The following is an 11,833-nucleotide window of genomic DNA, read 5'->3' as shown; positions in this document are numbered from 1 at the left end:
GAAGTGCACATGGCTTTTTCTGGGGGATTACCCAGCTTAGGAATAAAGGCTGTGCGCTGATTGGTCCAAAATCATGCCACTTAGCCAGCTCAACAGGTTGCTTGCATGGACTTATACCTGTCCAATGATGGGTTTTGAGGACCAGAGTTTCCGGCTGGTCGTGGTCAAGACCAGGCCGGGAGTCCCGAGTGCGCCCTTTTTATGATCTAAATGGTGAGGAAGCTAAACGTGAGGGCACTGGCTACAGGAAGTTATGATGGTGCTTTACAAAGGACCGCGGCTCTTGGACTTTGCAAAGACTCCTGCTTACCTTCAGTTCAACAAATATGTCCTGACGGGTTACCGGCCGGTGTCCACAGCTGAAGAGTGCGTCAGGAGCCTCTTCTACATGCACAATGAGCTGGGGAACATCTACACACACGGTAAGTCCAGCAGTTATGCTTCTTTCAACTGGTGTATACATGCCTAAACTTTATTCTGGACTTAATAAGAAAATGCCATTGCTGCCGTTCTTACTATACCTGAATCATTATTGAAATATATTTTTACACTTTATACGCAAAGCAAGTTTCTCTCACCTTGAATCGTATTAACCCGCAAACTAAACAGGTCACGCATGTCAACTCTCACTTATGGCCAGATACAAACACACTTGATAAGGATGGGTAATGAGGATATGGGGTATTAGCTGTAATCTGCCCTGGGAATCAGAGCCCTGACAGTGTCCACTGGTTAACTGGGCCGTTGAAGGTGACCGACACCTCTGATCTGTAAATGCCCATACGGATCTTGAGTGAAGCATCCAAAGACAACTTTGCACAGATTCTGAGCTGCTGTAGAATAAGATATGTGTTAAGAAATCTTTAAAACTTCTGGTTTTAATGTGAAACTTTTCAAGGCTGGCTTAGTCATGGAAAAAACATCAAAAAAGGGAAATTGGTCCGTGCACAAACTAGAAACTTCATAGCCTTGAACTTCAGTAGGCCTTGTCGTCTTCTTGCCCCATTTTCAACATGGCTATCCCATAAGTTCATTAAGCCTAACACTCTTACTAAGGGGAAGTGAAGCGTATTAGCATTAGAGTGCTGCTCGAGCTTCTCTATGTATGAACCAACTACTCATTTCTAGTAAAAATTACAATTAGACAGAGGAACCATTTCGGTCCATTGAATTCCTCATATTGTTCTGCAACAGGCGGTACTTCTATGTGTTGCACTAAGGTACTGTGTTTAAAATGCCACTATAAATTAAGCTGACACTAACCTACAGCAGTGGCACATACCTCAAAATACTCAAATTATTTTTATATTCTGCAGATTTCAGAAAAATAATGATGTTCTTTTTCCATCTTCCTGTCATTTCAGGAATTCCTTTCTTCCTTTTCTTGGTGCTGCTACCTTTTAGTATCCCCTGGAAGGAGGTGGACAGCATCTGGATATGTGTTGTCCACTATCTGGCCTGCCTCTGTCCCACCATGGGATCAGTGGTCTACCATTTGTTCATGAACCACGTGGGAGGAGAACACGTGTACGACACGCTGCTCTCCCTGGACATGGTCGGCGTCTGCCTAGTTAACACCCTCGGTAGGTTGATGAAAGAAAGTAAATGTAACCGCAGAGATTGCTCCTGATGCTAAGACCGGGACCAGAGGGGCTTACTGGTCATAACTAAGATGTATACAAATTTTAAGTTTCTGGAATTCAAGCCATTAACAAGCATTGATAAGTTACAACAAAAATTTTAGAAATGCTGAATACTATGGTTTTGATACAATTCAGGGGTGCCCCTGCATCCACATTTTTTTTCTTTAAAAATCTATCCATACATCTTCTAATTCTTATCTGGGTCCAGGTTGCAGGGGTACCAGTGTTAGTAGATACCCACCTTCTCCAGTTCTTCTTGGGAGACACCAGGGCATTCCCTAAGCCAACTAAGAGATAATCTTTCCTGGTCAGCGTCAGAGCTTCCTCACAGTGGGACATACCTGAATCACTTCACCAAGGAAGTCCCCAGGAGGCATGCTAGTCAGATACCTGAACCAAATCAACTGGTCTCTTTTAATGTGGAGTAGCAACTCTCTCTAGCAGTAGTCCCACCAATGACCGAGTTTTTAACCCTTTAGTCTAGATGTCGGAGTATTGAGGTTGTCTGATTAGCAGACCTCAAAGCTCTGACAGGAGTGTGAACGTGAATAAGAATGGACAAAATACTGTGGTGGTCTTAAAAACAACCAATTAAGTCTTCAGGCAGATTAAAGATATTAAACATTAAACAATTCCTCCCAGAATCACTTAAGTCGGTCAATAAGCCTAAAAGTCTCATGTAAAGTCTTTTGCAAAGATAGTTCAAGCCTACCAAAAGTCAAAGTCAAGCCTCAAGCCCTCATTTAACATTGCATGGGATTATCCACAACTTTAAGGCTAGACCTCAATAAATATCAGACTGATTGCCATAAAGTTTGTGTTTTTCAGAGGAACCCTGGATCACTCCTGATTTTTTCCTTTAGTTCGACCTAATGGTTAACATTTGCTTCTGAAAAACAGCAGCAAAAATAACAAGATATCAAACAATTTTTAGTGTTGACTAAAAATAACCATGCTGACAACAATGCCAGTAACAGCAACCTTGCATTATCTCTCCAGGGGCAATTCCTATCATTTATATCACCCTCCTCTGCTACCCAATCGTGCAACAGACTGCCTTGCTGGTCTATATCCTCCTGTCAGCCCACGGGATCTACTGTGCCACCACTGCCCGCACTAACGTCCGGCGCCTGCGATCGTTTGTCTGGCAGGCCTTGTTCCGTTTCAGCCTCTTCCTGTTTCGGGTTTATGGCAGCGGGGTAGGAAGCCCAAATTCCCTGCGTCTCTTTGTCATCATGGACTGTCTAGCTTTACTGGGAGGGCTTGTCAACATTGTCCAGATCCCTGAGCGCTTCAGGCCAGGATTGTTTGACAACTGGGGCAACAGCCACCAGATAATGCATGTCATGGTTATCTGTTCAATTATCTACCTACACTGGGGCACACTGGAGGATTTAGCCTGGATTAAGAGCTACCAGTGTCCTGCTGAGTGATGCCAAGTGCAGCTAGTTCACGCATGCTTGTAGTCAAGGCTACACTTGAATTTAGCATTCAGTGAGGGAGGAGTATATGGAGGCCGAAACTGCCAAAATCAATACTCTATAGATATATATATTAAAATATTAAAGAAATATGCCATTAACTGCCCAAAAATAACTACTGTAAATTAATATAGCCATTAATACGTTTATAAAATCTGATATAAAAATAAATGTTTTGATTTATTTCCATATTTACATTTGTATTCCCCCATTTATTTACCTTCCCATTTAATTTTCAATGTATAATTTCTCTAATTACCTAACTTATCAATTTATTTAATTTTCTAGCTAACTAGTTTAGCTAGCTTTAGATAACCCCACTCTAGCTAACGTAACTACGTTAGCTAACTTAGCTAGCCTATCTAAAGTAGCTAGCTTTAGTTAGAAGTTACCTTCACACTTATTTAATCACAGCCCCTTATTCAGATAATGAAGCAGAAGTGCTTCAATAAATCTGACAATTAAATACTGATGTGTATAAAATAAGAATAATAATACCCTAAAAATAATAAAACCCTATTCTTAAATGTAACATTTACATAAAAAGCTAAATTAAAAGGGAAAGTCAATAAATATGAAGTTAATATACAGAAGCAAATTATGTTTTTTTCTTAAAGTTACATTTAAAAAAATGCACTTTAGTCCGAGCTGCTGAAATTCTTCACAGGGGAAGTTCATAATTTGACATTTTGCCAAAGAAGAATAAGAGGAACCTACAGTGTTCTAACTGTAAATCACATCATTGTATCTAATTGAAAATCCTGAACATACTTGATTTATAGAGGTCGATATGCAGTAGTTTGGGGTATAATGCCCTTAAATAGTTTTTTAAATGAAAGAAAAAAATAACTGTGAGAAAGAAAATATCTATTTTTATATCTTGGTCCAATCTGTATTTAACCCATGAATGGTGATAAACGACAGGAGTAGTTGCATGCTTCTGCTGTTTAATTGCAAGAAAGATATATTGTATGTACACTTGACTCAAGAAGTCACTGATTTTGCTATTGCTATCATTTAAAATGAATGGGTTTTTGTGACTTGGCAAAAAAAATGTTAGATTCATCTTACTGCCCTTCTTGTGAATTGAGGATTTTCTGTCTTTAGCTTAATAACCATCAAAACTGCATCAAAATTAAGTGAATTTATGGCCACTTTAGAAAATCAGACATGTTAATTTGATTTGGAAAAGATGTGGCTGTTACAGGGGTGGAATTTCTCACAACTTGTTTCATAACACATTGAACATTCCCATGTTTATCTGCAAAACTGAGGGCGGGTATCGGGAGAAGTCTGGGGTGTTTGTGTGGATCAGTCTTCATCTGAGCTACTGTTGTCCTCGGCGTCTGAAAGGTCGGCGATGGGAAACCGCAACATGGCAGCCACCCCGCTCAGCTGAGTCAGTTCTGGTGAGACAGTCCAGAATAAATCAAAAGGTGACACATCCGGTACTGTGGACTGGCTTTATATTTAATTATAAAAATGCAATCGGTGAAGTTGTAGCACAAATTCTTGACTTCTTATTTGAGTAAGACATCAATAAAGAGTGAGATTATCACTTTATGTGTGTGGCGTCATCAATTCACTGAGTCCAACTGACAGCAGTAAATTAATCCTACACTTTATTTTTCATTATTTTACTCTTATTAGTGATTTCATGTTAAGTAACAAACCCTGCAGAAAAAAAGTGCAGAGAGTTTCAGTGGTGCTCCGACAGGGATGACCATACAGGCCAGATACAGTTTTTTTGAGGCTTAAGTGATGTAGCTATACATCAACAAAACCAGTGCAGAAGAGGAAAACAAATTAGCAGACATGGATTTAAACCATGATGGTATCAGATTAAAAAAAATCCTACGCAATCCATTGCAAATGTTCATGAGAAATCAAATCCAGAAGAAAATGCTAAAAAAGTTAAGAGGCATTTTTTAGAAGTTGCCTGATGTAGTTCAAAAACTGTATATTAACATCAACTGTAAGGTTCACATATGAACAACAAGAGCATTTTTAGGTTGTGACCCAACCCTCCAATATATCCAGATCTGGGACCAGCAATAGAAGAAGACCAGATTGTCACCCGTAGGCTCAAGTAATTGCTAACAGTTAACCGACTAATGTTAACGTAATGACAGCAGTTCAATACTTTAGTGCTGTTGAACGATGTCCTCTCAGTTTTCCTAAAGTCTTGTTCAGGTTCATGAACTTCAACTACTTCAGCTTTTAGCGAGGGACAGGACTGTGGGAAGTCACTTGTCAAATTGAGGAAGTAAGGATGGCACTGTTGGTATCAGTACTGTGGCTATAGTGATAGTAATGGGAATCTATGGGGGATTTTTTTACGCATTGAAAACAAACGTGACAGGACATCAAGTTGAAAAACGACAGCTCCTTAGAGCCTGAGAGAGCTAAAGAGTTAACTTCAACTACAGGAAGGGAGCAATAACTTACGTTCACCCGAAACGTGAAGGCTTGAGAATATTCTGCATGGAAAAGAGAGAAAAAGTCATTAGCCTGATGTTTTCCAAAGTACTTTAAACATGTTCTAGCCAGCATGTAAATCTACAGGAGCCTGCATTTCTACTTTTAACAAAATGACACATATAGTACATAACAAAAAATCAGTTTTTAAGTCTACAAACATAGTATTTACAAAGTTACCTGACAGTGCCACCATTGTCTCTCACATTGTCCACCAAGCGAACGTAGCGACTCCTGGTGGGGATATCCTGATGCCTGACAAAACAAATTAAGCATTGAAACTGGCAGAACTGTGGGCCCGTAATGACGATTTTATATCCTCTTTTTTTTTATAACATAGACGTCCCGGAAAGCTGTCATAAATCAAGTGTTTAAAGAAGAGCAGTCTAAAGACTGACTGCTCGGAGCGTATACATGTACATATGCTGACGTCATTATTTGATCCTGGCTGTGTTCAGTATGTGCATCCACCCTAGTAACGTTATATTGATATGACAAAAATAAAAACACAGAAAGGAAAAGTTCTTTGAACTTACTCATCAGTATGTTAGTGAACATGTTACACATAAACAACAGCAGCAACGAGGCAGAATAACACTGCCTGTCAAAAGCATCCCTCATGCACACCTACCTGAACAACTTGTCGCTTACCAACAAGGTGTCGACAGCGAGGGCCTCAGCAGCTTTCTCCACATGAGTGAGGCTGTGATGATGCAAAGATATGCAGGTTGTTTATAATCAGTGTTAACGATATAAGTTAAGTGTTACATTCCATCATCAAGCACGCACCCGTAGAAGGCTCGGTCAGGCTCATGCTGCAGCATTTTATAGAAGTCCTCCAGGGCTTTCACCTCTCCGGCTGCCTGAGGAGCAAGATACAAAACAACAGGTCAAAATTATTTATGTCTCCAGTGAAAAAAATTCATAATTCCACACAGATTAATACAATTTATAATAAAAATGTGTTTTTTTGCTCAGAGTTTAAAAAGCTGTGTGCACAGTTTAGCAATCACATGCACAAATATGCACAAACTCTTAAATCACAGGATGCATAGTCACCTTCGTATCAGACAGCCTATTTGTCACAGTGGGGTCAGAAAGGACTTCTGCAAAACAACAGTTGTCTCAGTGAGTTTGCACCTTATGATGAGATCAATTTAATTTCGCTGTCAAGTGGCAGCAGCTCCTACCTTTGAGTGAGTACTTATGACCTGACGATGAGTGGACCAGCATGAATTTGGGCCGATTCTCCTGCAGGATCTTGTTGTCCTGCCGTACCGCCTCATTAAAGAGGTAGGTCGTAAACTGGTCCTTCACATAGCCTGGGCTGGCCACCAGGATGCACTTCACAACTGGTAGAAAGTAAGAAAGAAAAAAATCTAAATCTCAACTCTTTTTAAATGATATCTTCTGTAAAGAGAAACCACCTGAACCAGCAGTTTACATCCACATCTGCCTGGATTTATATATGTAGTAAAACACAGAAGCAATTTAATAAAAGGTATTATGTTTACAGGAAAATAGAGGTTACTACTCTAAAACATGTATGATCCCACTGAAAAATATCCAGTGAGAGTGAAAAGTCTTCTTAAGTTATAACATTAATAAACAGTATCAGGAACAAAACACAATGATGCACATCACCATGAATGAAAGCTTCACAGCAAATATTAAACTGGAACTGTTACAATAAGTTTAAAAAAAAAAGGCAGAAGTGTCTACGCGCACACAACAGCCTTACCATCAAAATTGATGTGACGGAGAATGGCTTGCATCACAGCTTCATAAAACCTCTCCAGTCCCTGCAAACAGACACTTTGACAGTAAGCACACAGGATGAAAAACACTCAGTGTTACATCCCCAAAGAAAGGGGACAACCAAATATTTTGTTACACTATCACAGAAATATCACAGAAAACAAACAAAAAAACTGAGGTTGACTTCCTGAGGCTTAAGAGAAATGTAATCCACTTGAACTCCACTCAATCCCATTTAAAAACATTTAAATATATTTGAATATGTATATCTGCCTACTTTGTTTTAGTCAGTAAGCTCTTAACTCCCATGACATCTACACCAAAACACTCACGCAATATGAAAATTATAATTGGGTTGGCACACTGTGTACATTTTAGCTGTATCTTCATATTCAGATTTGGCACTGTGCCCTTTTCAAAACGTCACTTCATTCCCGTTTGCTTGCTTTTAGAGCTCCCGATTCGCTAACAGCTGATCAGTCGCCTATAAATCGCTTTTACCTTGTCGTGCTGTGTGCAGCTTCCTTTTCTCTTACGGGGAATGGTGACTTCCACTTTTGCACGAAGCAGCGTCATGGCAGGTGTCACGAGCACCAGGTTGGCCAGGCCTTCCTGCATTACCACAGCAGCCACATCTGCCCTCTGGGTCGGGTCACATGCCTGATCTAAAACGTAGACAATGATATAATGGAAACAAAAAGAAGAAGTTATATTTAAAACGTAATTGACAAAATTTCCAACATCTTCTACGGTGGTTTTCCCAATAAAGTGTTCGGTGATTTTATTCACTCGGCTTACAATTTTTGCCATCTGGAAAAAGCTTTCACTGCTTGACCAGAATTTTAAAAAGAGAAGGTCTTTGTTTTGTTTATGACTGTTTATTTCAAGAATAAAAAAGGTTGATATAAAAATAGTAAAAGCTACTTTGAGCTGATCTTTTATTCGCCTGCTGAGATCGAACTGTGGACCCTTGTTGCGTGAATGTGTAAACCCCTACACTATTAACGATTAACTAAAAGTATATCTTATAAGAGAACTGTTGACAGCCTGTTGAATTTGAACAAATCTGAATAAAATGAGAAAACTAGCCGAACAGCTGCAGAAATTTTGAGAACAGTTACCAAAGCCAAGAAATTTCTATTTACTATAATCAGTTCAATTTTATTTATTTAGTGTCAAATCACAACAACTGTCGCCTTTATGTTGTAAGGTTAAGACCCTTCAATATTAGAGAGAAAACCCCCAAAATCAGATAACCCCCTATGAACAAGGACTTGGTGACAGTTGGAAGGAAAAACTCCCTTTTAACAGGAAGAAATCTCCAGCAGAACCAGGCTCAAGGAGGGGCAGAAATCTTCATCAGAAAACAAGATTTTGAAAGATTTTAAGAAAGGTAAGTAAGATCTTACTTTATATATTACTTATATGTATGTATGTATGTATGTATGTATTTATATACAGCTTAAGAGTCTTTGTGATTACTTGTAGTAGGAAGTACATGCTTTAAAATAACTGACAGTCAGACATAGCAGTAAACTGTTTATAGTTGTTTTGGTGGTCGGAGTACTGAGGTAGCATCTGCTTACCAATTCTATCCAGCACGACGCTGTCCCAGTTCTTTTTAGCCAGAGTGAATTTCCTGTTGAGCTCAAGCTCAATAGTGTGATAAGCCCCCATCTGAAGAGCAAAAAAATACAACACAATCACAACTACTTTTCATTTCAAACACAAGTTAGCCTGCATCCCAGGGTTGGGTGGTACGTCAGATTAAATCGGTTAATTTCTGCTTTTGTGCAACATGACAAAGTCATAAAATCAGAGACCGTAAAAGACAGAAACATTGGTTCTTGAGACAGCTGTTGATGGGGGAGCTTTCTTGGTGAAAAGTAAACAGACAAAAAAAAAAAAATTCTATATATATTATCTGGATCACCTGTTGAGAGAAAAAAAAAGAGAAAACAAGCAAACAAAAGCAGCAATATAATAAACACAACACCACTGCGATACTCTGTCTATATAGCAGTAAATATTAAATATTGAATATTATTATGCAGCACGTATGATTTACAGCGCACAGTGTTCTTTGAGGTAGGAGACAAAAAGGGTGTAGTTTGTGTCTGTGAGCACCTGTGTGGACACCTGTGAGAATGAGCGCGCTTGTATTTAAAAGGTTCCTTCATGTAATGATCTGCTAGAGGGTGTGGGGAGCCATAGCCCCGACCTCCAGGGCATGAAGCAGGTATGGAGGAGATCAAGGCTCCAGACATCTCCAGACATTTTGGAGTCACTTATAATAAAAGACAGACGATGCTTTTTATGTCAGTCCTGACATAACCCCACTGACACAGTGGAACAACCAGTCTTCACAGATGCTGGAAAATAAGTATGGAGTCTGGTCTAAACCATTTTCCAAAGGCTGCATTGACTCCTGCTATTGCTAGCCAGCTGATCCTACTATTCTTCTCTACAATGTGCAGAATATGTAAAAGGTGCCAATGATGTTGTTGTATTGTCCACAGACGGAGGGCAAGTGCCTTTTTTTTTAATTTAAGACAGGTTCATATAGGAAACAGAAAATAAAAATAGTAAATATTTCACCCAGCCCATTTACCAGAGTGTTTATAAATCTCAGACCTTGACATATTGGTTCTCCTCTATGTTAGTTCCCTTTACTCTCAGCTGGCAGGCCTGGGTGTCGAAGTCGATAGTCTCCACACACAACGTCAGAGTAGTTCGGACTCTCGAGCTGCCCACGCTTCCTGTAGGGGACTCGGTCTGCACCTTTCTGTGGGAAAAGGACAGAAGCCGAAGCTTTAGTTGCTGCACAGATGATGAGCTGTGTATTTTTCAGAACAAAACACTAAGGTAGAAGAGTAATGCTGAAAGCTATAACAATCCTTGAATAACACAGAATGACTATAATAAACACAACTTCACACCAGTGTCAGAGCATCGCTCCACACACTGAGTCACAAAGAGGCATAAACTTGAGTTACAGCTACATCAATGCTGCCCGAGGGATGTGGGTGGTTTTTTTGTTTGTTTGTTTGCTTGCTTGAACATTGTGGTATATCAACTACAATGATCCCACCAACACTGAATGGAATACCGATACAATTACTCAAAAATGGAAACTTGCACCGCAGATATAACTAGAACTTTTATTAAAGATTATAAGTGGGGGGAAAAAAATTGACATGGTGATATTGTATTGTTACATGAAGACTAAATATGATATTTTATTGAATAAATTACGATACTCTAGGAATACTACAAACAAGAGGCCTGATGCCATGCACCACCATCCTGAGACAATGTTAGCTTAGTCTGACCGAGTGACTTACTATCATAATGGAGGACGTGTGGTCTAATTAATATCTACCTTAATTAGATAATATCAAAATTCATACAATAATCAGGATACATGAATACCATATATTTCTAAAGTATTTCTACAAAGCAGTCTTGCACACACAACCTTTCTTTTGCAACTTAATCTTTAACTTCTTTTGCCAGCATATTTTACAAACCCATGAAATGAAGAAAAAAAATGAAGAAATCTGCATTATTACAGGGCTTCACCTGTGTCTTTGTGTAATATATTGATTATTACCTGATAGTCGAGGCTCTTAAGCTGTCCCCCACTTGGAGCAGGTTGTAGGTATGCCACATATCCTCCGCCTCCTCGGGCACCAGAGTCACCTGACTGAATTAAGCGTTGGTGATCAATAAGACAAGATCTGCACTCGTGTGGTTTTGGTATACAATTTTTTTAAAAATAGATATGCTCCCAATTTAAGATGCGAAGGTGGTAAAATGGCACAGGAATTTCCAAAGAACATAGTGTGTATTACTATATTTATTTACACAAGTTTGTTTGGTTTACTCCCTAAGGTGTGGTTTGTCAATTCAGTCTGTAAAGCTAAAGCTAAACCATTAGTTGTAACATGTTAGTAAAGGTTCTGTTTTGACACATATTAAGACAAAATGGTCGGTTTGCTTATTAATACAAAACCCACACCTCTCCCATTCTCTGAGTGAACACGGGAATGTAACTCACTACACTGACACATGTACAGTCAGCTACAACACAGCAAGCTGGTTAGCTTACTAGCATTAGCTATCAGCGCTCACTCACCCGGCATTATCTTTCTCAATATCTTTATGGAGCAACTTCATGGTTGGATGATTGTATGATACAAACCGAATTATTGGTGTAAAATATATAGGTTAGCAGCTGTCCGGCTAAGGGACATGTTTATCTCTTAGTGAAATAACAAATTAGCCAAACCATCTCCCAACTTTACAATGAATCACTCGCTGCGTGTTGCCAGGCGCTGGGACATTGCGTCAGCGCCCAAATACGTCGCCTGTTCTTCCAATCATGGTCACTTCCGTGGGAGTAGCTTTTGCTGCGCAACAAATACGAAACGAATACAAACACGCTGTTTGAGTAATTGCGAAAAATGTGCT

The 11,833-nt window shown here is 39.4% G+C and overlaps 2 protein-coding genes across 2 annotated transcripts; one reads left to right on the top strand and one right to left on the bottom strand.

Moving 5' to 3' along the window:
* The first annotated feature begins 141 nt into the window (after positions 1–141).
* Positions 142–4,682, top strand: paqr4b (progestin and adipoQ receptor family member IVb). Its single transcript, XM_006805697.3, has 3 exons — positions 142–422; positions 1,365–1,583; positions 2,643–4,682. The coding sequence occupies exons 1-3, from the start codon at positions 254–256 to the stop codon at positions 3,074–3,076; spliced, it is 822 nt and encodes a 273-aa protein (XP_006805760.1). The 5' UTR covers positions 142–253; the 3' UTR covers positions 3,077–4,682.
* Positions 4,036–11,782, bottom strand: pelo (pelota mRNA surveillance and ribosome rescue factor). The gene is made up of 13 exons (XM_006805698.3): positions 11,499–11,782; positions 10,974–11,066; positions 9,995–10,145; positions 8,947–9,037; positions 7,862–8,025; positions 7,344–7,404; positions 6,793–6,954; positions 6,662–6,708; positions 6,392–6,465; positions 6,234–6,305; positions 5,783–5,857; positions 5,573–5,604; positions 4,036–4,530 (listed from the first exon to the last, which is right to left on the bottom strand). Exons 1-13 carry the CDS (start codon positions 11,537–11,539, stop codon positions 4,436–4,438), a joined length of 1,158 nt encoding a protein of 385 aa, XP_006805761.2. The 5' UTR covers positions 11,540–11,782; the 3' UTR covers positions 4,036–4,435.
* Positions 11,783–11,833: the final 51 nt, after the last annotated feature.

The sequence above is a fragment of the Neolamprologus brichardi genome, chromosome 8 (genome assembly GCF_056152115.1).
Source record: "Neolamprologus brichardi isolate AB-2024 chromosome 8, ASM5615211v1, whole genome shotgun sequence".
In the NCBI taxonomy this organism is placed as follows: Eukaryota; Metazoa; Chordata; class Actinopteri; order Cichliformes; family Cichlidae; genus Neolamprologus; species Neolamprologus brichardi.
Note: the sequence above shows the minus strand (reverse complement) of the source record. Positions and strands in the feature narration are given on the sequence as shown.

Excerpts from the sequence above, each read along its gene's own strand:
- paqr4b (XM_006805697.3), top strand. The coding sequence starts at position 254 with ATGATGGTGCTTTACAAAGGACCGCGGCTCTTGGACTTTGCAAAGACT. Across the intron at positions 423-1,364 it reads GGGGAACATCTACACACACG|GAATTCCTTTCTTCCTTTTC; the intron begins GTAAGTCCAGCA and ends CTGTCATTTCAG. Across the intron at positions 1,584-2,642 it reads CTGCCTAGTTAACACCCTCG|GGGCAATTCCTATCATTTAT; the intron begins GTAGGTTGATGA and ends TTATCTCTCCAG.
- pelo (XM_006805698.3), bottom strand. The coding sequence starts at position 11,539 with ATGAAGTTGCTCCATAAAGATATTGAGAAAGATAATGCCGG. Across the intron at positions 9,038-9,994 it reads AGGAGAACCAATATGTCAAG|ATGGGGGCTTATCACACTAT; the intron begins GTCTGAGATTTA and ends TTTGCTCTTCAG. Across the intron at positions 6,955-7,343 it reads CCGTCACATCAATTTTGATG|TTGTGAAGTGCATCCTGGTG; the intron begins GTAAGGCTGTTG and ends ACTTTCTACCAG.